The 27,168-nt window shown below is 36.0% G+C and overlaps 1 protein-coding gene across 3 annotated transcripts in view; it reads left to right on the forward strand.

The window, feature by feature from the left end:
* GPAT4 (glycerol-3-phosphate acyltransferase 4) overlaps positions 1–25,576 on the forward strand; it is a 36,835-nt gene extending 11,259 nt beyond the window's left edge. The window contains exons 2-13 of one of the 3 annotated variants that reach the window (XM_051975578.1): positions 1,788–2,076; positions 10,376–10,445; positions 10,612–10,909; positions 11,687–11,761; positions 12,679–12,768; positions 13,450–13,543; positions 14,188–14,303; positions 14,941–14,996; positions 15,730–15,815; positions 19,371–19,499; positions 19,588–19,667; positions 24,546–25,576. In XM_051975578.1, coding sequence (XP_051831538.1) covers positions 10,391–10,445; positions 10,612–10,909; positions 11,687–11,761; positions 12,679–12,768; positions 13,450–13,543; positions 14,188–14,303; positions 14,941–14,996; positions 15,730–15,815; positions 19,371–19,499; positions 19,588–19,667; positions 24,546–24,654 — 1,188 coding nt within the window. In that variant the 5' untranslated portion in view covers positions 1,788–2,076; positions 10,376–10,390 and the 3' untranslated portion in view covers positions 24,655–25,576. The other 2 variants (XM_051975577.1, XM_051975579.1) reach the window with 2 other exon arrangements.
* The last annotated feature ends 1,592 nt before the right edge of the window (positions 25,577–27,168 follow it).

Genomic DNA, 27,168 nt, shown 5'->3' on the forward strand with positions numbered 1-27,168 from the left:
TTCCCACATTAGGATCATAGATTTAGGGAGGACTGAAGAAGATACCTACTATTAATGGTGCATTCTGGAGTGAGGAAACAGTTGCAAGCCCTAATTATGTTTATGTACTGAGCAAAAAAGAAAATCAGAAGCAAGCAGTATCACTTAGGGTCTTAGGTCCAGCCAGAGCCTAAGCTGAACTCTGTAAAGGAATAACCAGAGCAAGAATACTCAACAGAAGGAAATCCGGTTCTCTCAGTCAGATCCATCAGAGCTTTCTGTGTGGCTAAGAAGTAGTAAGGGTCCAGTAGCAGGCTTTTGTTGTTCAGGTCTGTACCCGGGTCAGAAATTTGCAGAACTCAAACCAGGGAGGGCAGAAATTATATTTTGCCCTAGATCAAACCACATTGGGATCTGTTGAAAACTTGAAAGGAACAAGAAATGAGGATGAAGAATAGAATAGGCTTGCTTTCATTTAATAAGTCTTATCATAGAGTCTAGGTGTCTTGGATATGGTGTTACTTGAAGAAAAATATCGCTTTTTCAGTGGAATGAATAGATCGTTTAGACAGGAGTTATTTTTGATAAAGGAGACTGCTGAAGTCAGAAAGAAGAGGAAAGTATCCTGCTATCTGCAAGTTTTCAAACTTTAGCTGAGCTGTCAGAATCTGCCTTGGATGGCTATTCTGATATTCTGTTTTTTAATTAGAGTGTTTCCAGTAGAATAAGATAGTCATCATATTTAATTAATTTGTATGATTGATGTTTTTCCTTATTTTTGAAAGACCACATTAGATTCCTAGTCCTTGATAAGATTATTAATCAGGACTGGTTCCATTGTTTTATATTCTAGAGTTTTGGACACATAAAATCTGGGTTGGAGAATTAGAGGGAAGAGGATTTACTGTCTTCAGGAAAATAAAGGCAAAGAATATTTAGAAAAATGAATTTCTTGGCAAATTTAAGGGGGGGAGTAGGGGACAGTTAGACCTGTCATAACTTTAAGGGTTCCAGTCTAAATGAACCAAAAGGAAGTAGACCTGGAATAAGAACCAAAGTCATTCTGATCTTTTTCTGATTCCTAACTGGTTTGAACCTTCCCATATAAGAGGAGGTTCTTCCATACCACTTCCTATTTGACACTCATTTTTATACATTCATCCTCCACACCTGATGTGGGTGCTATTGTAAACACTTTTTTGGACTTGATTTGGCTGGAACTTTTTAATTTGCTGAATTTGGCTCACTGACATAATTTTCTGAAGCATTGATAGGGTGAAGCTTGGAATCTAACATATATAGTTGGACTCTTCTAAGTTGTGATATGCAGGCACAGAAATATGCTTAGATTTGCTTTGTTTCAGGCTTTTCTTTGCCTAGGAATTATTGTAAAGTCATCCCTGGCATAAGAGTATGTTTCTTCTAGATGAAAGTCTTGTTTTTCAAGGATATAGAAGGTCAGAAACAAGTTATTTGTATCAATGGTAGGGCACTACTAATTCAAGCTTGGTGATTGTATATTGCCCTTTTAGACACAATAATTTGTTTCTTATTTCAGCTTTGCAAAGTATGAATTCTTTTTGGATATTTGAAATGGTGAAATTAAAAGCCAGTGCTTTAGAATTAGAAAATCACTTAAAACATCTGTGTTCTTGTTTACTCTGTCCTTTTTGCTCTGCCAGATCCTTAGTATACAGAATTACTGAGCCTGGCTCAGGACTACTTGAACACTTCCCTAACTGCCTAAAAAAAGAAACTGATGTTTCTTGATTTGCTAGACTGACTTTTGTTTCCATTTTCTCTTCCAGCTCTGGCAGCATGTGAGCAGCTTTTTACTAAGAACATAAGTCATCGAAAGGGGGCCCTAGAAGGAAGATTATTCAGTGAAGACCAATGCCAGAAGGGTCTGGAATTTCATTCTATGGAGGCAGCATGAAAAGTTTTTTGCCAGGATCTGTGGCCCACTGGCAAGGACTGTAGCTCTGTAGGAGGATCCTGGAAGCAGAGAGCCCCAGGAACCTCTCTTGAGGAAGAATGGAGCCAGACATGAACTCACCCTTGTGAAGACATTCTTTTCATCCTGTGAAGGGATTTTAAGTAAAAAATTATTTAATTTCCCCATTTTTAACGTGAACAGTCTTCTATATAAAGTGCCAGTAGCCTGCTCAGGAATTAGCTGAATGTTTCTGGCACAAAGTTGACCTTTTTCTGGTGCCATTCTAGCAATGACATAACAACTTGGTGTGTATTATTACCAAGACAGATTCATCTGCCAAGTGCATTTGGATGAGAGAGGACCTCTGACATCAGTGTAAGGACAGCAGAAGCAGAGATCTCTCTGCTCACTCTCCTAGGACTGAGTCTGGACTTTTGGATGATTTTGTTTAATGTTTATCCCTTCTTATTCATCTCCAAAGTAGATCTTCCCTGGGTGGTCTGGAGTCTTCAGTCTACCATTTGTGGACCATTTCTAGTAGTTTTTTTTTTTACCCTTCCATATACAGATGGTAAAAGGATGTGAACTTTGGAATGGAGCTAGTTAAACTTTGGGAACTTAGTTCCTTTCACAGACTATTCCTCTCAGAGAGGACAGTTTGAAAGTTTCAGGGCCTGCAGGGTTTCTGTTTGAGTGAAGGGCACTGGCCTTGTCTGGATCCACCACCATGTTCCTGCTGCTGCCCTTTAACAGCCTGATTGTCAACTTGCTTGGCATCTCCCTGACAGTCCTCTTCACTCTCCTTCTGGTTTTCATCATTGTCCCAGCCATTTTTGGCGTCTCCTTTGGTATCCGAAAACTCTACATGAAAACTTTATTAAAAATCTTTGCGGTGAGTTGTGCTATATTACAAATGATTGACATGTGGTGAAGGGAGGAATACAACTAACATTTATTGACTTCTGGTTTGTTCTTCCCTGATACATGGAGAAAGCTGTAGGGGAAGGAGGTGGTGGTGTTCAGAGTGGAACAATAATGCTCCATTTAAGCTAGTTGTGAAAGCCTTCAGGAGTCTGTTTTATTGACTATAAAGTTCTTGTTACTGTTTGATTTAGCCTAAATAAAGGGACTTCCTAAATAAAGTAGACTTTATTATATTATACAAGATCAAGTCTATTCCATAGGGAACGAAGCTAAGAATTGTTTGGTTGATTTTAAATTTAAAAGGTCAAAGGCAAGACATTTAAAAATGTTCCCAAACTTAGCTTCTTTAGTAGAAGATATAGTCGCTGCCACTGATCTTTGCCTCCTTCCAGTTGAGAATAAAGTCTTTCTTTTATTCCAGCATGTCTTAAGATATTTGCCAAATTGTATTCTTATGTAACACTGACATTTTCATGATGTGACTGGGATTTTTTGTGAGAAACATGAAAATTATGACTATTGCAAAATATTTGATTTGTGGTAATTATTCAGTATGAAAATAAGCCTAATTTACACTTTTGTATTCAGACTTTGTCTGTTTTTGCTTTATCCCTAGAATTTAATAGCAAACTGATTAGGTGTGAGGAATGAGAAACAGAGTTTGTAGTGAGGATAACACTGAAGTTTGATTCTGGGTAACTGGTAAGAGAATAATGCCTTTAATAAAAACAAGGGAAGTTTAGCAGAGGACTTAGATGAGGGGAAGATAACGAATTTCATTTTGACCATGTTGTGCTTGCAATATCTGTGGGACATCCAGGAGAAGCCCTATTGCAGCCAAGGAAAGTGGATTTTGCAAAATTCTTTTATAAGGTGATACTACTTTCTGTTAATTAAAAAGCAAGAATGGGGAGATAATTTTTGTAAGAGTTGTGATACTTGTTGCAATGTTATTAATATGTCAAAGCTGGAGGGGGGAAGGAAAGATTTTTTTAAGCACCCGTTTGCCAGAAATTATGCTATGCAATCATTAAATATTTAGTGCTTACCATGTGCTAAGTACTGTGCTAAATACTAGGATACAAAAAGAGGCAAAGAAGAGTCCCTGTCCTAAAAGAGCTTACAATCTAATTGGGGCAACAATGGGAGAGGGAGAGAAAGAGAGAGAGAGAGAGAGAGAGAGAGAGAGAGAGAGAGTGAGTGTGAGTGAAGCGGGGAGGAGAAGGGGGAATGTATGTATGTAAAGCAAGCTTATATATAGGATAAATAATAGAAGGCACTAGGATTAAGAGAAGTTGGGGGAAAGACTGAAACTTTGAAGCCAGGGAGGTCATTGGTCAGTAGTTGAAGTGGAGAAGAGAGAGAGCATTCCAGGTATGGGACAATTCGAGAAAATTCTGAGAGTCAAGGGATTTGAGTATCTTATTCATGAAATATCCCTTAGACCAGTGTCCCTGGACCAAAAACTAAGTGTTGGAGAATAAGATTTAAGGAAAAGTAGGAGAGGATGAGGTTATAAAGGGCATTCAATGCCAAATAGTATTTTGTATTTGATCCAGTAGGCATTAGGGAACTACTGGAGTTTATGGTGTCAGGTATGTGCTTTAGAAAAATCATTAGTGGCTGAATGGAGATTAGACGAGAGTGGGGAAAGACTTTGGAGGCATGCTGCCCCACAAGCAGGCTATTGCAATAGTCCAGGCATGAGGTCTACACCAGAGTGTACTGAGAGTGTTATAGGAGAAAAAAGGATGTATACAAGAGACTGACTCCTAGGTTGAGAGCCTGAAGAACTGGGAGAATAATACTGTCCTCAGTAATGATAAGGGAAGTAAGAAGAGAGGATGGTGATTTGGGGGAAGATGATGATGTTTTAGGGGCATAATGAGTTTAAGATGTCTACTGGATATCCCATTTGAGGTTTCTGAAAGTCTGGACTTTCTGAAGATGTGAGATTAGAGATTAACTAGGAGGTTGGGCAAGGTAGATAGATTTGAGAATCTTCAGCATAGAGATGGTAATTAAATCCATGATCTTGATCCTTAAACAACCATACTGAAAAGTAAAGTCCTATTTTCATCTCCAATTTTACAGACTAGGACATTGAGGCAGAGTTTACAATGATTTGCCTAGGGTCACACAGCTACTAATCAGTGACATTGATTTCTGAATTTTTCACTAAGGACTCCTCTTTCCTGTTGCTCTCAAGATACTATTAATTTGAGAATAGCATTCACAATACTGCCTTCCATTTTTGTAGTAGTATTTTAATTTTCAAAGTGATTTCGTATGTTCTCTCTCATTTGATCTTCCAAACAACTACTCCATTTTCTCATGTACAAAGACAATGAAGATTGGAGGAAGTGAGTTGCCTTGAGTCGTATAGCTTGTTGAGTGGTGAAGAAAAAAGAGCACACTAAAAAGGTTGCAGACACCCAATTGGAAGTAATTTAACATAGAAGGCCTTTGTTGCCCATTCCATGGGCATAATAACAAGATAAATGTTTTATATTAGGTTCATCTGATTGAAATTTGTGTTTTCTTTTTCCTGAAGTTCTTAAAAGAGAAAGTGGTTCTCAAACTTTTCTCCAGAGACTACTTAATGCACAATGTAGTTCATTTTTGACATATCTTTTTTTAAAATTTAATTAATTAATTATTTCATTTATAACTTTTTATTGACAGAACCCGTACCTGGGTAATTTTTTACATTATCCCTTGCACTCTATTCTGTTCTGACTTTTCCCATCCCTCCCTCCATCCCCTTCCCCAGATGGCAAGCAGTCCTATACATGTTAAATATTGACATGTCTTTTATATTAATATGCTGTATGTAATAACTTGTGTAATTTTTTTTCAATTTTCTCAGTGTTTGTAAAACTTGAACATATTACAAATCCCTCCTGGATTTTCTGCAACCTCACCCTTCTTGTGCAGAGAATCCTAACCTATGGACTTTTGTGACTGTGTGTGTGTGTGTGTGTGTGTGTGTGTGTGTGTGTGTGGTTTTTTTTTTTTTTTTTTTTGATGTTTAGCTTTTTAGTTCATGGACCACTTTGGTAGAGATGTGTATAGATAAAGAACTATATCATCAGTAAGTCTTGTCTTTGAGTCCTTGTTTTTAGGATTACTAGTATTGTCTTATGCTGGGCTTAGTCTTAGATCTTTGATTTTCTCATCTAGGAGTTAGGGATAATAATACTTGGACTAAGCCTAAACAAAAAGTTGTGAGGAAAAGCTATTTAGAAATTTCAGATCATTGTATATGTATAAGCCATCATTGGAGGCAAAAGGACTCAGAAACTTTGTAGATCACCCCAATAGCTTTTCAAAATTTTTTCAGTAGTATTTTTCTAAATACATGTTGTGCTAGGTGACAAATAGTGACAAAAAAGAAACGGTATCTAAAGGGAGCTTTATATATATTTAGATAAATAGCAAAGTATATAAAAATTTTTGTAGGAGAGACACAAAATTGAACTTTGAAGGAAACTAGGGTTCTAAGATTTGCAGACTAAGGTAGATGTGCATTCCAGATACTGGTGAATATTATTGTGAAGGCACAGATAGAAGATGGGATGAATGGCATTTTGGGCTTACAGAATAGTTTTTATTAAATTTTAGGGGGTAATGGAGAGCCACTAGAGCTTATTGAACAGCAGAGGAGTATTGTGGTCATCCTGTGTTTTAGGAGTATCACTTTGTTAGAGGAAATCGAGGCAGCTTTTTCTAAGTGAACACGGGAAAAGACTACTTAGTTTGGGCCAAGTGTTGTTGACTAAGCCAGTCACAGCTTTCAATACTTTAAAATGAATCAGGGCTTTTAAAATTTTTTGTACTTAAGATCACATTTTTCCCCTGAGAAATTTTTATATTATCCCAAGAAAATAGGTATATAAAATAGGTATACAAATCAAACATTTACTGATAACAAATCATAATTTCATGATCCTCAATATTGTTTTTAAGAAGTTTTAAATTTTAAGCAGAGCTCTAAAGCAGTTTTGCCTCTTGTTGTGAGAAAGTAATTAGGAAGATTTAATTTAACTCTTATCTACTGCTGTATTGGGAGGAAGGATGGTAGGAACCTGGAGGAAGATAAACTTACAAGAAAAAGTACCTGTCCTTTTATTAGATTTTTAGGAGGAGCTCTAAAGCAGTTAAGGTAACACTTCATTAAATCCATGCTTACCTAATAATGGTATTTATTATATAGAGTATGTATTTAAATCTCTTTACATATATTTTCTCACTTGATTTTCATAGAAATCCTTTAAAAGTATAAGGGCTATTACAAATAAGAAATACCAATAAATAATGATAATATATTGTGTAATAATATTATATAGTATATGAGTACTTTTCATTGTGTACTCCTTACCTTGATGCAGATAGGAATCTATTCATGCCTTCTCATCGTCTCATGGTCCTTGTCAATTTCTTAAGATACCTTGTCTAAAGAAAATCTGAATTTCTTGAAAAGTTTTTTTCACTTATGTTTCATCTTTGATTGTTGCTTGCCCAAGGGGATTTTAGGAAGATAATTTGTTTCATTTGAAAATCAAATGAAATAACATTTATTAAGTATTTTTGTATACTCTTAAAATGAAGAGAGTATTGTAGCAAAAATTATTTCTTTATAGGCCTAGGAAAGTTTTTGCAGCATGTGAATTTTTAAAGGCTTTCCTTTTGGGATGGCCATTGTGTGGGTTTAGCTGAGTGTGTGTGTGTGTGTGTGTGTGTGTGTGTGTGTGTAGAAATTAGAGAGCCAGAAAAGGCTGTGTCTATAAAGTTTGGGTCAAGTTTGACATACTTTGCTTGATTCCTTAGGTAACTCTAAAGCTCCAGTTTGCCTAGTAGGTAATTACTAAGATCTACGTTATCTGCATTGAAGAGAGTCATAGTTGCCTGTATCAATGAAAATAGCATTGTCATGAATATTCTTAAAATATGCTCATCTCTTGTTGAAAGAAGCATAGAAAGAGTAAAATTATGCTATTGAATGAACTGGGGAAAAATTTTTTTTCAATTTAGAGGAGCAAAGATGATGATCGTTCTTTGAAAAAGGATCCTGGTTTATGATGATGACTGTTCTTTGATATATGACTGCAAAGTCTTGTTTAATATTAGAAGAATTGAGTCCTTGGTGATTTTGGGTCAAAGCTCCCAAATAATTCTTAGTTGTCCAAACCTCTGGACATTAGGGGCCGCAAGACCTCTTGGTTGAGAAAAGAAACTTTGCATGTAAAATAATTTTTACACATAAAATTATGCAAAACATTTCCATAAAAGTCATGTTGTAAAAGAAAACATAGTTTCTCCCCTACCCCCACAAAACAAAACATCAAGACCTCAAGAAAACTAAAAGGAAAAGAAAAAAAGCCTTAATCTGCATTCAGATATAATTTTTTTTTTCCTTTGGGTATGGATAGCAAGGAACTTTGCTATGGAAATTAGCAAGCTAATAATAATGTTATACCAATTTAATGTTTGTAAATTTCTTTACATATATTTTCTCACTTGATTTTCACAGTAATCCTTTAAGGTTAAGTATAAGGGCTATTACAAATAAGAAAACTTATGCTGAGAAGTGTTATTAACTTGTTTGAGGTTGTACCACTAGCAAATTCCTCCCCCTCCCCACCCCCACTGATATTTTTTTGAGGAAATATTTGAATCCAGACCTTTCTAACTTTCTGATATTTTATGTGTTTATGCCATATGGCCTCTACTTGCTGAACAATTTTTTTAAATATGAACCTTTTTTAATCTCTAGCCAAGTTAGATTATTGTAGCTCTGCCTTTAACTTTCTTTTGTGTATATTCACAGGCATTTGTTATATGTCCCTATATATTCACAGTACATTTAAATTCACAGACGAGACTTTTGCTATTCCAAGGATTGGGAGAAAAAAATCAGAGAAAATAACTGAGTTGTTGATGAAATCAGTTATGGGAATTTGTTGTAGGTACAGGTGCTTTTTCTATTTTTAAAAATAAAACATTAAGCTGTTCTGTTTTGTAAAATTGAAGCAAGCTTCATCAAAAGTTTATTTCCTGCCCATTTTAGACTGGAAGAAGTATTTGAATTTTCTACATAGACTTTTATGGATCTATCTGATTTCATTTGTCATCTGAAATCTTTTTAGAAGGGCAGTTTCTTACCTGAAAAGTCAAATAAGGAATCAAACTTCAGTGGTGAAAGTGTCTTATATAGCTTGTGCATATAATAGATTTTCCTTTAATTTCAGGCTTTTATCTTAGGGCAATTATTTAAATTTTTCTTTCTTTGGTAAGATTTCTTAAGCTAAAAGAAGTCCCTGAAGATATGTCAGATACTGAAAGCAAAGTGAGTTAAAATTTTCATCATTTCATAATTGTTTGCCTCTTGTAAAATCCCCAGTATCTCTAGATAGCCTAACTTAAAGGATTTCACCAGGACAAGGTGAGATCATTCAGATCAATCTGTTGTCCTTTTGATTTTATCTATTTGGGTTCTTTATTCGCTTCAGATTTATGTACTATCTTCTGTCAGGTCAAATTAGGCTATTTGGCCTGACTAATTAAGTATCCTTCTAATATCTAATATTTTGTTGGTAAACCCTCTAGTATATATCTGGTCATGTAAACTATGTTGTGCCATAGACTGGTGGGTTCCTTTTATAACCTGCGTACAAGTGAGATATACCATGCTGTAAGGAGGGAGAATTTTTATTCCCTATTTACCTCTTTGACTGTCTCCAGAGATGTATGTTTGTTTTGAATTTTCTAATGGCTTACTGATTTCTTCAAAGAAAGAAGGGGAAGAGTCTTACTGAAAGCTTATAGTTTGCTCCTTATGATATAACTTTTATATTTCCTTTAAAAGGATATTAAGATAGGAAGGCAAGCTAACAATTCTTAACTGTTCTCATTTGTTCCATCTAAAAATTAAGATGAAATCATGTCTAATTGGATTAATACAATCAATTCCTTGGGATAGTGGAGAGCCATGACCAGACCAGGTCACCAACATCTTTCTGATGCCTCCCTGCTGGATTTTTTATTCTTGTCACTAAGCAAGAAATGTAGATGTAAATTTAGCTCCTGGGCTCTACTGAAGAAAAGTTACTAAGAAAGTGTATAGGTTGATCAGGAACTTGAGGTAAGAAAGGTAAGACAAAAAAAGCTTAGAACTGAGAGGTGTTTTGTTTTGTTTTGTTTTTAAATAGACTTGCCACTCATGTGATAGAAGATCGCTTGGTCTCATACAAAGTTCTAAGTGGGATAGGAGCAATTTATTTAAAGTATTACTCATTAAACTACCCTCCTCCCCACCCATACCAATATATATTTTTTTAAGTCCATTATCTTTTTAGGATTTCAGTTTATCATTTAAGGAAAGCTATTTGGATAGATAGTATGGGTCTTCTCTTAGGCTACATGAGATGCCTTGAATGCCATCTAATTTCAGGGTACTTTGGAGCAAAACTTACATGTACATTTTAATAGAGGAGAATGAGTGTCTTTCTTTCCTCTTTTGATGTTTTCTTCCAGTGGGCCACTCTAAGAATGGAGAGAGGAGCCAAGGAGAAGAACCATCAACTTTACAAGCCGTACACCAATGGTAAGAACAACCTGAGGGCTCTTAAAGTGCTTGAACTTACCCTAATAGGTCCCCTTGAACTTGCAGCTTTTAACTCCACACTTCTCACCCCCATTGGACATTGTGAGTTCTTTCATTATACTTTATCCTAGTATGCTGCTTGACAGGAAGGGTCTCTTTGTTTCAGGAATAATTGCAAAAGATCCCACTTCACTAGAAGAAGAGATCAAAGAGATACGTAAAAGTGGGAGCAATAAGGCCTTGGACACTCCAGAATTTGAACTTTCTGACATTTTCTACTTCTGCCGAAAAGGAATGGAAACCATTATGGATGATGAAGTAACAAAGAGGTTCTCAGCGGAGGAGTTGGAGTCCTGGAACCTGCTGAGCAGAACCAATTATAACTTCCAATATATCAGCCTGCGACTCACTATCTTGTGGGGGTTGGGGGTGCTGATTCGCTATTGCTTCCTTCTGCCACTCAGGTGAGGGCAGGAACTGATAGAGAAAGCTTACCTGCCCACTCCCAATGTTTAAATAGGACAAATGACTCAGCCTTTTTTCAAAAAGGGGGAGTTAATATTTATTTGTTCTAGACTAGTTAGTAGTTCTCAAGAATTTGTTTATTACTTAAAAGAACTGATTGACTATCCCTAAACTCTCTTAGAATTCCTGCATTTCATCATCTTTTCTGAGATGATTGAATTACTTGTAACTAAACTGCTTGTTTGGGTGGAATAAACAATGGGAGACGTTGTGTTCTTCATGCCACCTTTCCCTGATCATAATTTTCTTTGCTTTTTCCTTGCAACTTATGTCTCTTAGTGTAGACATTAAAAAAAAAAAAAAAGTTGTCATCTGTACCATGTATTTTCCTGACTAGATCTTGAGACCAGAGAGTAATTAGAGAATACCCCTAAACTCTGGTTTCCATTGTTGAAAGCAGATGATAGAATTGTTTTCCTGTTTGCCTTTAAAACCAGAGGGAAAGATCAATCAAATACTTCGAGGGAGGGAGATGGATAATTTTGGATTTGGATGGATAATTGGAGCTTAATGTCCCCTGAGATCTGAATTCATAATATATGGACCTAGTGCCTCTGACCCTAACAAATAGTTGAAATTCTTTATTTCAGGCTTTGGGTGATCAGATCTTTGTGGTGGCTTTCATGAAACTCAGTATTATTCCCATGTACCAAATTCATCATTTTCAGGTGCTGCCAGACTGGTTTGCCGTCCTTTAATCTGTTTTCCTCTTACAGGATAGCTCTTGCCTTCACGGGGGTCAGCCTTTTGGTGGTGGGCACAACCATGGTGGGATATTTGCCAAATGGAAGGTGAGCAGATTTCTGATGTCTGTATATAAAAGGATTGGGGGCCCTGGGTAAGGCAGTACAGCTACTGACACTTAAGGCCTTTTTTTTTTTTTTGACAAATCCAAATCTCTAGAGACTTCCTGGAAGGCGCTGATAAGTTAAAGATTAATATTTATTTAAATTATTTCCTTCTTAACTCATGTGCCCAGATCTGTATAATGTTTTTAATTTCCCAATATGAAATGGACTCCACACCCGTGCAGAGGGAATGTAGGTATATAAGAAATGCAGACTATGAAATGAGGTAGACATGAACTGATTTTACCTAAAGTCTTCAGTTTTGATTGGCTCCTCTAGTAATAGGTTGTGGAAAGTTAAAGGAGTTTAGTCTAAAGGAAAGTGGGGCTCCTTTTGGGAAAGTTCTGAGTTCTGGGAAGTCCCAGGGCTAGCAGACCTCTTTTTCTTCTGGCCAGGCTGGTGAGAGGCTTTGACTCTCTGGTTCTTGCCCTGCTTTGGAGAGTCTCCTCTGGCAAACATGTGACTCTGTGGGGCAGGGATTGATTGGGGAGGAAGAGGATCTAGGAGACAGCATGGTTCACCGAGACTGCAAACTCTGGGGCTGTGAGTTTTAATACACATTAACTTGCTATGTGACTTTAAGTCACGTCTTCTCTTTCTGTGCCTCAGTTTTCCCATGTGTAAAATGGAGATACTAATACAATAATACTAAGACCTTTCATAGGGTTTTTAGGAATAACTAATAAAAAGTCATGTGTATATAATATGTATTATATATACATATATAACATGTGTATAAATAAATATTTTAAAACCACTTTGCAGATATAAAGGCTAGTAAGTAGTAGAATAGTTGACTAGTTGGAGTCATTGACTTTCCTACTCCATTTTAATCTATGCCTTTGTCTTGGTTGCTGCAGGTTTAAGGAATTCATGAGTAAGCACGTACACTTGATGTGTTATCGGATCTGCGTCCGTGCCCTAACAGCCATCATTACTTACCATGACAGGTGAGATAAAGAATTTGGGGATGAAACTAGAGTAGTGATCAGAAACATAAGTAACAGTCCTAGCACAAGGTACCATTTCTTAGTGCCTAACACTGAGGTTTTTCTCAGCCTTTTAGCTAGAGACACTATAGCTTTTGTAAGTTTGAGGGGATTAGCATTGAGCTCATCATTTCTAGTTGAACAAACTATTATAAAGTTCCCATTGTGTCTCTGCTGCAGATGAGTAAAATATGTAAGTATTTATGAAGCACTTGCTCTGTGCTAAACTGAAACTATCTCTTATTAGAAAGGAGTTTACATAAAAATTGGAAACAACCAGGATATTTATAAACACAGATAGAGTAAATATAAAGAAAATCTATCCAAACAAAGTAATTAATAGCTGTTTGAGAAGGTCACTAGCAGTTGAAGGGATCAGGAAAGGCTTCATGTGGTATTTGAGCTGCCTCTTGAAGGAAGAAATTTTCCTGAGACACAATTCAAGCCCTCAAGTATCAGGGAAAATAAGATAGAGATTCTTTTTAATTTTTTAAAGCTTTATTTTCAAAACATGCATAGATAATTTTCAATATTCACCCTTGCAAAATCTTGAGACAGGAATTCTCAAAGTAGAATGAAAAGTGCCCAGGAGTAGTACCAAGTGTTTATTAAGAGAGTGCTATTTTATATATTTCAAACCAGGGAAAACCGACCCAGGAATGGTGGCATCTGTGTAGCCAATCATACTTCTCCCATCGATGTTATCATTCTGGCCAGTGATGGCTACTATGCCATGGTAAGAAGTCCTTTCTCCATTGTTTTTTTTTTTTTTTATGGCGTAATTAATTTTGTATATATAGGCCAAGACTGGGGAAATGCTAGAGCCTAAGGTAGTTTTCAGAGTGTCTTTTCAAAAGTACATGCACACATATACCCACATGCCAGTTTGGATGACCTCCTTCCAAGATGCTTTCTTTGTCCCTAGGGCTTTAGCGACCACTTTGCAACCTTGTTGGTGACATTCTGAGCAGAAACTGCCCCAGGTTGCTGAGGGTGTGGTTAGAGGTTTCACTTCATACCTCCAGGTAGATCATGGAAAAGGGTGAAGGGCATGGGCTATTTGAAAGGGATCTGGATTCAAGGGCAGATGGGATTCTACGCTTCAGGGTGGGTGGGGGCCACTCAAGATACACATCCTTCTACTTCTGTGGGATTTAGCTGTTCGTAGCTATCCTAGACTGGCGCCACTGATTAAAGGAAGACACTTAATGCTCATGGGGCAAGGACAAACCTGATGAGGAATAAAATGTAAAGAGGGTGAGTGGTTGGGACACACTGATCTTCAGAATTAGGATTTTCTTAGTATTAAAAAAACATCCTGGGATTCCAGCATTTGTGTGAGGACATTTTCACTAATAAATCTTCCTTGGTTTGAGATAGGTGGGCCAAATTCATGGGGGACTCATGGGTGTGATTCAGAGAGCTATGGTGAAGGCCTGCCCTCACGTGTGGTTTGAACGGTCTGAAGTGAAAGATCGCCACCTGGTGGCTGAAAGGTAATCATTGCTCTAACTAATAAGTCTCTTGGGAGAAAGTCCCTGTTACAAACGTAATTCAGAAAACATCACCAATTATGTACAAAATGATGCTCACTGTGTTGGTTAAGATTTGATATTAATGAAGAATCAGTATGAATGGTACTATCTCCCACAGAGAGGAAAGTCATACCTTTCCACAAAATACTATTTGATACCATTTTCAAAAACATAATGGGACAAGTAGGTTATAGATATGATATATTATTGATTCTTTTTTTAATTATGTTTTTCTGATATCTTTTATTTTTACATTGTCTAGATTTCCTTCAGTATCTCTTCATATTGATTCTTATAACATCAATTAACCAACAAATATGTATTTATATGTACTATGTGTGAAGCACTGTGCTCATTAACCATTCTCCTATTTAGAGTTACTCCTTAGTTTGCAAAAATTTGTTTGTACAGCATATAAATTGAGAAATTTGCACCTTTCTTGCTCTTGTCAGTGTTGTCTGTCTTGGGAACCATATGTTTATTATATCATCTAACACTGTCTCAAATACAGATAATCCTTAATGCATGCATTTTAATATTATGAAATATTAGAGATTTTCTTTCCTAAACTTAGTATTCTTTCTTTCTTCATCTGAAGACTGACTGAACATGTCCAGGATAAGAGCAAGCTACCTATTCTCATTTTCCCAGAAGGTAAGTTAATATAAGGTCAAAAAGATAAAGAATGGAGAAGGGAAGAAAGTATGATCAGGTGGGAATGATGAATAAATATATAAATTACTTTTGTGTGGGGAGGTCATAGGAGAATTCATTTATTCTGATACCTTAGGGTAAAAATCACTTTTCCTTGTTGACTTATATAGTAGTATTATATATATGGTATCTCTTGGCTTTTCTTGTTCTCTTCTATCCAAAGTATTTAATGAGGCCATAATCTCATTGAATTTTGTTGGAAGAGATATTAAGCCCAACCCACTTCTTGGTGCAGGATCTCTTTTGCAGTTTTCTGGACAAATGATCATTCCAACTCTACAACATTTCTAGTTGAACTGTTTGGAGGTCCTGGTGAACTTTTTAAGGCTTCTGAGTCCCTCTGACTTTATAGTTGCTAGTGTTGACGTGTGCTGATTAGGAAAAATAATCATCTTATGAAAAGAGTGTAGGAGGGTAGCGCCCATGTATTTATTTCTGTGTTGCTTTTAATCTATCAACTGAGAAGTTAGTAAGAGTATTATAAGATTTATTTTCAGGATTTTTCCTAATTTTCCTAACTAAAAGCTCTTGAAAGAAGATCAGAAGGTAAAGCTTTTCCAGAATAGTAGTTCTTCTAATTGTATGTTTCTTCTGGACCCATGATATCTAGAGTACAATTTATACATGTGATATTAAGAAGAAAGGAAATAGTATTTTTACCTTTATTTTTCAGGAACCTGTATCAATAACACATCAGTGATGATGTTCAAGAAAGGCAGTTTTGAAATTGGAGCCACGGTTTATCCTGTTGCTATCAAGGTAGAAGCCTGCCACTTATGATTTATCTCCAAGGCTGGTACATAGTAGGAGTTGAAGTTAAGGAGCAAGGGTCACTAATAACTGGACTGATCATTTTCCAGCAGAGTGGCTTGTTGGATTGGGCTGGATTCATTGTGATTAGCGTATTAGAGAAGGAGAATGCTTAATTGTCCATAGTGTAGTCAGAATAAACTTCTTCAACCCTAAGCTGTATAATTTTTCCTTCTCCAGATCTGAGGAAAATGGTAAACCATTTAGCATTAGTAAATTTTCATCTGTTTCTTCCAGGCAAATCATTTCCAGAGAAGCCATCCCTTATAATATGAATGGATCTTTTCATAGATCTTCCCTGGGGTCAAGTTTGGTCATCATAGGTCCTCAATATTCCATTTTGATTTTTTTGTTATTGTTGCATCATTCCATTAACATTGTTGTAGTTGTTTGTTTTCCTAGTTCTTCTTACTTCATTTTTTAATCATATAAATTTTTCTGTATTTTTCCATTTGCATCACTGGTTATTTCTTTTAGCACAATAATATTTTCTTTAGTTACCGTCCAGTCAATGGACATATATTTTGTTTCTAGTTCTTTGCCGTCACATACACACAAAAAAATTATAATGCTACTATAAATGTTTTAGCTTTTACTATTGAACTTTTTGCAGTATATGCCTACTAGTGGCATCTCTGGACTTTGCAAAGGATATGGACATTTTAGTTACTTTATTTGCATAATTCCAAATAGACCAAATATTCTAAATAGACCAGTGGACAGTTCTACAGAGGGAATTAATATGCACATCTTTCCATCACCACTCCTGTTATCATCTTTTGTCATCTTTGCAAATGTATTGGATATATGTAGCAGAATTACAAGATTGCTTTGGTTTGCATTTCTCTTAATAGTGTTTTGGAACATTTGGTCATTAATAGTTTATACTTGTTTGAAACTTGTTTATATCCTTTAACCACTTAACTATTGGGAAATGGCTTTTGTTCATATATATTTTTTCAGTTATTCGCATATAGGATTTCAGACCCTTAGCAAATATTTTAATACAAAGTTTTCCTAAACCTTTAATATACTTTTCCTATTGCATTAATTTTGTTCATGCAAAATAGCTTTTATCCCCCTTCTCCCCCAGATTATTACTCAACTAAGTTGAGTATAGTATGCTATCCAACTATAGAAAGATAGACCCTCTTCAGTGGGTGGTACTATTACCACAGCTAGACCTTTAAAAAGAAGATAGGTGAAAACCTACAGGAAAACAAATCTAAATCCAATCCCTAAGAATAATAATTTGTTATCATTGTTTTTATGGTGTAAGGACTTTACTTGAAGCTGGAAGGGTTCTCAAGAAATCATCTAATCTAGCTTTTAACTAAACCCCTAAATAGATAAACCTCTTACAGTCCAAAACTTACCTAGAGATGAATGCATTTACCCACTATCTCCATAGGAGTATGTAAGTCTTTTTGTGTGTTTTAGGGCTTAAAGACTTAGGCTGATTTCCCAGAACAAATAAATTATAGTTCTATGCTGAAAGCCCTTTAATAAAGCTGTCCACATTTCTTGTTGTTCAGCTATTTATTAGTCATATACAATTCTTCGTGACACTGGTGTTGGGTTTTTTGTTTTTTGTTTTTTTGTATTGCGGGGGTGGGGGTGGGGGGTGGAGCAATTTGCCATTTCCTTCTTCAGTTCATTTTACAGATGAGAAAACTGAGGCGAATAGGATGAGGTGACTGGAGCCAGATTTGGACTTAGAAAGAAGTCTTTTTGACTCCAGATTCAGCACTCTTGCCATTGCTCTATCCCTGTCTAATCGCCTACATTAATAACATCTTATAACACCTAGCCCAGGAGATAGTCACACCAGTGTAACTTCCTAAGGCCACATGATTTTTGAAGGTTCACATTTAGCACTAAAATATTGCAGTCTTTGTGGTTTATTGAAAGCAATGCCATGGTATTCTGGATGCACTTCCAAATTTTTTTAGTAGATTGGTAGCATCCTTTTTGATTATCACTGTCAAGTAAGCATAGCTACTTCTTGTCATCTTGACTAGACAAGCAGAGATAGAGGAATCTAAGCCTAATACTACATTTTCCCTATCATATCTTAGTCTCACAACTCATTGGTGAGAAATTCTTGCGAGTTTTTTTTTTGTTTTGTTTTTAATTTTTGTTTTTTGTCTCTTGAGTATTTATCCTTCTTGATAGAGAAGGTAAATTCGGAATAAAGGACTCTGCTTTTTAAAAAAATCTGTCTGCATAGAGACACTTAACTTCTCAGTGCCCAGCAGCTTAGTTTACTAATCTGTATCATTTATTTTCCACATCAGGAGACTGTTTTCTAAACTGATGAAATCATAAATCAGGACCAAATAAACAATGTGCATATTTGTTGAGTTACAGCATTACAAACATAATAGTACTTTAGTTTTAACCACATTAGTCTAAAGTTCTCTTTCTATCTGGCTTTATCTTTTGTGAATGAAACAAAATGTCTTCATTTTTAAAGCTATGTAAAGATCAGAAACTCATTTAACAAAGGTTGCTCTTATCTTGTTAAGTGACACTTGTGAGCTAAAGTTATATTTTTCAGTTGATGAATGAATGTGAATTGCATACGTATAATTCCTATTTTAAAAAACTGTTTCTTTTAAATATTTTTTCTTTATTGGAGCTGTTGAATAATGGAAGTATTTAGACTAGACTGGCTCCATTATTGGAAAGTTTAGTACCGTGATTCAGTTTGTATTTTACATTTTATTTTGCTAATGATGGGATAGTGCAGACAAAGGAACAAATAAAATTAGCCCTGTGTGTGGATATAATATATGTGAATAGATAAAATTTTTTACTTATTTGGGGGCGGGGGGGTTAGATGCTTAATATAAAGGATAATAAGATGATGTACGTGTGTAATTTTATAAGTAATTTGTAGATGTTAGCTGTGTGACCCTAGGCAAGTCACTTAACCCCAATTGTCTCAGGGGAAAAAAATGTAATTTGTACATACATCAGCAAGCATTTACTAAGCACCAATTTTATGTAGAAAAGTTCTTGGGGATACACAGAAAAACAAAAAAATGGTACCCACACTCAAAGGGTTTAGTTTAATAAGAGAGAAAGTATGCAAAAAGAAAATGATTAAAGGGATATTGGGAAAACTTCTTGCTGAAAATGAGATATTAGCTGTGACCCAAAGAAATGTGGTAGGAAATCCAGGAGTTGGACAAATGGAATGAGAATTGAGAAGGATTGTTACAATTTTTTGGAACTTGAGATTGATAGTAAGGAAGGGATTTATTCCATCAAAGTCCTGGTTTTGAGATCATCAAAAATGATCTTCCATTGAGTCCAAGCAAATACAGGGTACTGTTGCTGAGGACACAGGACTACCCAATCCCAGATTCACAGTTTGCATTTTTAAGAGGCTCCCGGATTTCTCTCATAACATTAAAAAGGCAAATAGGTATTATTGATGCCTTACCATCTAATGGGCATCACTGACTTCATATCACGTAATTTTCATTTGACTTTCAGTATGACCCTCAATTTGGAGATGCTTTCTGGAACAGCAGCAAATATGGGATGGTGACCTATCTTCTGAGAATGATGACCAGCTGGGCGATTGTCTGCAGTGTTTGGTATCTTCCTCCCATGACCAGGGAGGTGAGCACCAAGATGGACTGTTTTTATTTGCATTCTCATGACCATGAACAGGTTTTGATTGGTAGTAATTAACTGTTTTTTCTCATAGGCAAATGAAGATGCTGTCCACTTTGCAAATCGGGTAAAGTCGGCCATCGCCAGGCAGGGAGGGCTTGTTGACCTATTGTGGTGAGTAAAGTATCTAGACTTCCTCTGTCACTCTTATGGGAGCTTGGGCAGCCAAAATGGGATCCTTAACCTTAGCTTTGGAAAATTGGGGATATCTTACCAGCTAAATGGATTAAAATGAGTAGTGTGACTCCTAGGTATTTCTAAAGCTAGTGCAATTCCAATAACTTATTATGTGTAGAATTGTTTTGGCCTTAGAAATATTGACTTTCAGTAAGAAGTAGGTTAGGTGCCACCTTCTTGTGGGAGGCCTATTTCAATCACTTGTTCTGTCCCTCTAAAAGTATGGAATGGGAACAAGGGGGATCATTTTCTATTTATTCTATGTATATATATTTTAATATATGTGTTTATAGTATGTATATGTACACATATGTAGACACAATGCACCTATCTACATATACCCACACATGTATATATCTCTACACACACACATACATTATGTATAGTATATGTTATTTTTTCCTTTAGAATATAAGCTCTTTGAGGGTGGGAACTTTTTTTTTTTAATCAGCACTTAGTACAGTGTCACACATAATAAAAGTGGGTTTTTGTTTTTTTTGTTTTTTTACATTTTTACATATCTCAAATTGAATTTTGTTTTGTTTATTCTTTCTTTTATTTTAAAGCTTTTATTTTCAAAACACATGCATAAATAATTTTTTCAAGATTGACCCTTGCAAAACCTTACGTTCCAGATTTTCCCTACCCTCTCCCCGAGACAGCAAGCAATATATGTTAAACATGTTAAAAATATGTTAAATCATATATACACACACATGTATATACATATTTGTATAGTTATCTTGCTACACAAGAAAAATCAGATGAAAAAGGAAAAAAATGAGAAAGAATGCAAGCGATCAAGTAGGATTTATACCAGGGATGCAGGGCTGGTTCAATATTAGGAAAACTATCAATATAATTGGCCATATTAATAATCAAATTAACAAAAACCATATGATCATCTCAATAGATGCAGAAAAAGCATTTGATAAAATCCAACATCCATTCCTATTAAAAACTCTTGAGAGTATAGGAATAAATGGACTTTTCCTTAAAATAATCAGTAGCATCTATTTAAAACCAACAGTAAGCATTATATGTAACGGGGACAAACTGCAACCATTCCCAATAAGATCAGGAGTAAAACAAGGTTGCCCACTATCACCATTACTATTTAATATTGTATTAGAAATGCTAGCTTTGGCAATAAGAGGTGAGAAAGAGATTAAAGGAATTAGAGTAGGCAATGAGGAAACCAAATTATAACTCTTTGCTGATGATATGATGGTATACTTAGAGAACCCCAGAGACTCTACTAAAAAGTTATTAGAAACAATCCACACCTTCAGCAAAGTTGCAGGATATAAAATAAACCCACATAAGTCATCAGCATTCTTATATATTACTAACAAAACCCAACAGTTAGAGTTACAAAAAGAAATTCCATTTAAAGTAACTACTGATTATATAAAATATTTAGGAATCTATCTGCCAAGGGAAAATCAGAAACTTTAAGAGCAAAACTACCAAACACTTTCCACACAAATTAAGTCTGATCTAACCAACTGGAAAAATATTAAATGCTCTTGGATTGGGTGAGCAAATATAATAAAGATGACAATACTACCTAAATTAATCTATTTATTTAGCGCTATACCAATCAGACTCCCAAAAAACTACTTTGATGAACTAGAAAAAATAACAACAAAGTTCATATGGAAAAACAAAAGGTCAAGAATTTCAAGGGAATTAATGAAAAAAAAATCAAATGAAGGTGGCCTAGTTGTACCAGATCTAAAATTATATTATAAAGCAGCAGTTACTAAAACCATCTGGTATTGGCTAAGAGTTGATCAATGGAATAGGTTAGGTTCAAAGGACAAAACAGCCAATAACTTTAATAATATAGTGTTTGACAAACTCAAAGACACCAGTTTCTGGGATAAGAATGCATTATTTGACAAAAATTGCTGGGAAAATTGGAAATCAGTATGGCAGAAACTAGGCATTGACCCACACTTAACACCGTACACCAAGATAAGGTCAAAATGGGTTCATGACCTAGGCATAAAGAATGAGATTATAAATAAATCGGAAGAGTATAAGATAGTTTACCTTGCAGACCTGTGGAAGAGGGAGGAATTTATGACTAAAGAAGAACTAGAGATCACTATTGACCACAACATAGAAAATTTTGATTATATCAAATTGAAAAGTTTTTGTACAAACAAAACAAATGCAGACAAGATTAGAAGGGAAGCAATAAACTGGGAAAACATTTTTACAATCAAAGGTTCTGATAAAGGCCTCATTTCCAAAATATATAGAGAACTGACTCTAATATATAAGAAATCAAACCATTCTCCAATTGATAAATGGTCAAAGGATATGAACAGACAATTCTCAGATGAAGAAATTGAAACTATTTATAGACATATGAAAATATGCTCCAAATCATTATTAATCAGAGAAATGCAAATTAAGACAACTTTGAGATACCACTACACACCTGTCAGATTGGCTAGAATGACAGGGAAAGATAATGTGGAATGTTGGAGGGGATGTGGGAAAACAGGGACACTGATACATTATTGGTGGAATTGTGAACACATCCAGCCATTCTGGAGAGCAATTTGGAACTATGCTCAAAAAGTTATCAAACTGTGCATACCCTTTGATCCAGCAGTGTTTCTACTGGGCTTATACCCCAAAGAGATACTAAAGAAAGGAAAGGGACCTGTATGTGCCAAAATGTTTGTGGCAGCCCTGTTTGTAGTGGCTAGAAGCTGGAAAATGAAAGGATGCCCATCAATTGGAGAATGGGTGAGTAAATTGTGGTATATGAATGTTATGGAATATTATTGTTCTGTAAGGAAAGACCAGTGGGATGAATACAGAGAGGACTGGCGAGACTTACATGAACTGATGCTAAGTGAAATGAGCAGAACCAGGAGATCATTATATACCTCAACAACGATACTGTTTGAGGATGTATTCTGATGGAAGTGGATCTCTTCGATAAAGAGAGTTTTAATTGATCAAAGATGGACAGAAGCAGCTACACCCAAATAAAGAACACTGGGAAATGAATATAAACTGCTTGCATTTTTGTTTTTCTTCCCGGGTTATTTATACCTTCTGAATTCAATTCTCCCTGTGCAACAAGAAAACTGTTCAGTTCTGCACACATATATTGTATCTAAGATATACTGTAACCCATTTAACATATAAAGGACTGTTTGCCATCTGGGGTATGGGGTGGAGAGAGGGAGGGGAAAAAGCAGAACAGAAGTGAATGCAAGGGATAATGCTGTAAAAAATTACCCTGGCATGCGTTCTATCAATAAAAAGTTAAAAATAAAATAAAATAAAATAAAAAGTTATTTAAAAAAAAAAAAAAAGAATGCAAGCAAACAACAAAAAGAGTGAAAATTCTATGTGATGAACCACACTCAGTCGCCACAGTCTTTTCTCTGAGTGCAGGTGGCTTCCTCATCACAAGATCATTGGAACTGGTCTGAATCATCTCATTGTTGAGAAAAGCCTTATTCATCAGAATTGATCGTCCTATAATATTGATATTGCTGTGTACAATAATCTCCTGGTTCTGCTCACTTCATTCAGCATCAGTGCATGAAAATCTCTCTAGGCCTCTCTGAAATTATCCTCTTGAAATTATCCTCTTGATCGTTTCTTATAGAACAATAATATTCCTTAACATTCATATACCACAACTTATTCAGCCATTCCTCAACTGATGGGCATCCACTCAGTTTCCAGTTTCTGGCCACTATAAAAAGGGCTGCCACAAACATTTTTGCAGATGTGGGTCTCTTTTTCTCCTTTATGATCTTTTTGGGATACAAGACCAATAGAAACACTGCTAGATCAAAAGGCATGCACAGAGTGATAACCCTTGTAGACAAAGTTCCAAATTATTCCCCAGAATGATTGGATCAGTTCACAACTCCACCAACAATGCATTAGTGTCCCAGTTTTCCCACATTCCCTCCAACATTTGTCATTATCTTTTCTTGTCATCTTAGCCAATATGAGAGGTACCTCAGTTGTTTTTAATCAATGCTTGTTGATTAGTTACTCATAATCATAACCTAGTTATTACTTGATTATCAGGATTCGAATTCAAGCTTCCCGATTCTAAGTCCAATACAAATGTTTTAGAAAAAGAGTTTGGACCTGTTGTTATAGAGAATCATTACAGATTCTTGAGCAAATAAGAATGAATTTGGTCCTGTTTGCAAATATTAAAGCAAAGATCTCAGGATCTAGACAGATTTAAAAAGTCATAGAATGTTGACACATAAGCCCAGTTTCTTCTTTGTAAATTGAGGTTGACATAACTTGTATTTTTTTTTTTTATAAGATTTGGGATGAATATAAGTGAATGGGTATGAAAGAATTTTCAAAGCATTATTATAGATATTTTGAGGGTGAAAGGTACAGTGCTGCTACTGAAAACCTGAGAGACAAGACTTACGTACCCACTTTGAAAGGGATGAGCTTATAATCTTCAGTTTGTTTCCATGGTCATCTTTACTGAGAGTCACTTTTGCATCTAACTGGCCCTTTTCCAATTTTATGTAAAGATAGTTTTAAAGTTCATTTTTGTAAGATTTTGAGTTCCAAATTTTTTCTCCCCATCTTTTTTTTCCTCCTCCCTCTTCAAAACAGCAAGCAATTTGGTAAAGGAGATATATATGTGCAATCATTTTAAACATATTTCCTTATTTGTTGGTCTTTTTTTTTTTTCCCCTTGATTCTGGTTAACTAATCGCGTGTACTTACTAAGCAAGAGTGATTAACTCCGTGGGTTTCTTCTTTCCTCTTATATCCACTTCCCTTTTTTCTCAGGGATGGGGGCCTAAAGAGAGAAAAAGTGAAGGATACTTTCAAGGAGGAGCAACAGAAACTGTACAGCAAGATGATTGTTGGGAACCACGAGGACCGGAGCCGTTCCTGAGCCCTTGCCTCAGCCTTGCTGGAGCCACTTACTCCCCACTCTTGATCTATGAGCCAGCTGGAGTCCCTGCTGCTGCCACTGCTGCATTCTCCTAGGCTCCGGAGCTCGTCAGAGCTGCTCCTGAATTCTTGGACCCGAGCTTCTTCAGAGTCACACCTGGATCCTTCAGGCCATGGTGTTGCTTGCCCCTTGGTTGCCTGGAGTGAATGCCACTAGGTTTTGCTGCCCAGGAAGAAATGCCTTCTTGTTTCTGTTACAATTAAATCCATTGGAGGAATAACATTAAAGTGAACTCTATACCTGTGCACCTTGTATGGAGCTATGTGTTTAGAAGAAATTGGCCACATTTCTTTGTTAAGGGAGACGTCTGTTACCAATAGCCATGTGCCAGGGTCACTTTTGTGGGTTTTGTCCTACTCTTCAAAGGATGACTGAAGCAAAATATTGTTTCAGTATAAAAACAGTCCCTAGTACTTGTATCTGCAGAAATTTATAGTAAAGGGTAATATGGTGGTCTTCAGGTTATTCTCCACCCCTGTTCTCCCCCCACTCCCCAATGAAGTTTTAAATTCTTGTGAGAAATCCACAGGATTTCACCAAATGAGACTGAAGAGGCAGTATAGACCATCATTTTGTAGTAGGAGCCAGAGGTCATTTTAAGTTCAGAGATCTGATCCTGGACTCTGCTGCAGTTGTCATTCTGTGCCTCAGTTTCCCCGTATGTAATTTGGGGGTGATGATACCTACCTCACAGGGGTGTTGTGAGGATTAAAGTGCTAATGTGAGACGTATGAAAGATGCTCAGTGTTATAAATCAAGGTCCGTTGACTGTGGCAGGATGTGGTCTGAGCTCAAAGCTGCTGCCCAGGGCTTTGAATTTGTTTTTTGTGAGTAAATAAAGTTGTCTTGGCTGGTGAATGAATTGATGGGTTTTCCCTCTTTGTCCTTTTTTGCTTTGGGTTACAGCCTTGAATGGATTATAAACATATTTTTAAAGAACCAACAAAACAATTCTTTTATTTGTAATCTTGGGGCATAAAGTGATCTTGATTGTCTCATAGAATGTGAACAAGTATAAAAAGAAAAAAGGAAAACTGAAACTATCACAAAATAAGTACAAGACTGTCTAACTTTTCCAACTTTGTTCCAGAATATTGGATAAAGGGTGGAAAGCCACTCAAATAACTGTTTTAAGTTCTATGAAGAGAGAACAGTATAGGATTTAGGTAGATGCGTGGATTCTAAAACTAGAATCTGAGAATTTGAACTTTCTGGAAACATTTTGATAACTATATTAAAATCTAATTGGCTTCCTTTATAATTCTCGGTATTTTATGTCTTTTAGAACATTCTAAGAGTCTGTAGTTTTCATCAGACTGCCAGATGAGTCCATGACTCCAAGGTGACAACCACTCAGAAAGTTGATTTGGACCTGGTGGAACTTGAGAGACAGTTTTGGGGTAAAGGCAATGTTCCAAGTATGTGATGGATTTAGCAAGACAGGATTAAGGAATCTGATGGGATTTGAGAGGGCACAGTAGCCCTTGTGTTCTTTTTTTTGACTTACTCAGTTACAGTGTGGCAAGATCCAAAGTCAGTCTATTCCTGCTACTACTTTGAACTCTGGAGCTGGCAAGGATCACCATACACCTTTCAGGTCAAGAATTGGCTATCAGGCCTCCTGTCCACCTGAATTTACAGTGTCGTCCATAGCCATCAGAGCCCATGGTGAGTATGTAATCTCTGATTTGGGCTTTTTAGAGATGGTAGGAACATGGTTTATTAAATAAACACTGCCACATCAATCTTCATTTTATACCCAGAGGACCTCTGCTTCTTTGGCCCTGTGGCCTGGCCCTCTCAATCTTCCGAACAGGCTTCCAGATCTACTAATAATCCCCGTTGCCCCATTTCTGGTCTCTTTTATTAATATACTCTGGTTGCAACAAAAAATTTTGGGGACCCTATTTCAGGAAATCTAAAAGAAAAGGGTTCGTTCTTTGACTGTGTAAATGTGATTTAAATTTTTTCAGTTCTTTGGGAGAATCCTCTGTTTAAACTGAAATTCTAATATTTTTCAAATTGATTTTAAAGGTTTTTGAGATTTTTTCTTTTAAAAAAAATTAAATTTTTGAAGCACTCTTGTATATGTATATTTTATCTTATTGTATATTGGTTTTAGCTTTTGTTGTTGTTGTTTGTTTAACTCTTTTTCTAACAAACAAGTATTAAGCCTGTGGTTGGAATTTACCCAGTAAGCTGTTAACAATCTGGAGCATCACTTATAATTTGTACTGGAGTGATTTCAAATCCAATCTCGTTTTTGGATGTTGAAGAGTGATTCTTTGTATGTAAGAGCAAGGTAGTGTGGCCTTGTTTTGCAAATTAAGAATATCAAGTGATTTTCTTATGATTTGGAGAAGGTTTTCAATTGTACCAAAATTTTTCCTCAGAAAAAAGGTACAGGTAAGGAAAAAATGAGTAGGTGGGAAAAATAATTTCTATATGGTATTT

Source organism: Antechinus flavipes, chromosome 2 (genome assembly GCF_016432865.1).
Source record: "Antechinus flavipes isolate AdamAnt ecotype Samford, QLD, Australia chromosome 2, AdamAnt_v2, whole genome shotgun sequence".
Classification (NCBI taxonomy): Eukaryota; Metazoa; Chordata; class Mammalia; order Dasyuromorphia; family Dasyuridae; genus Antechinus; species Antechinus flavipes.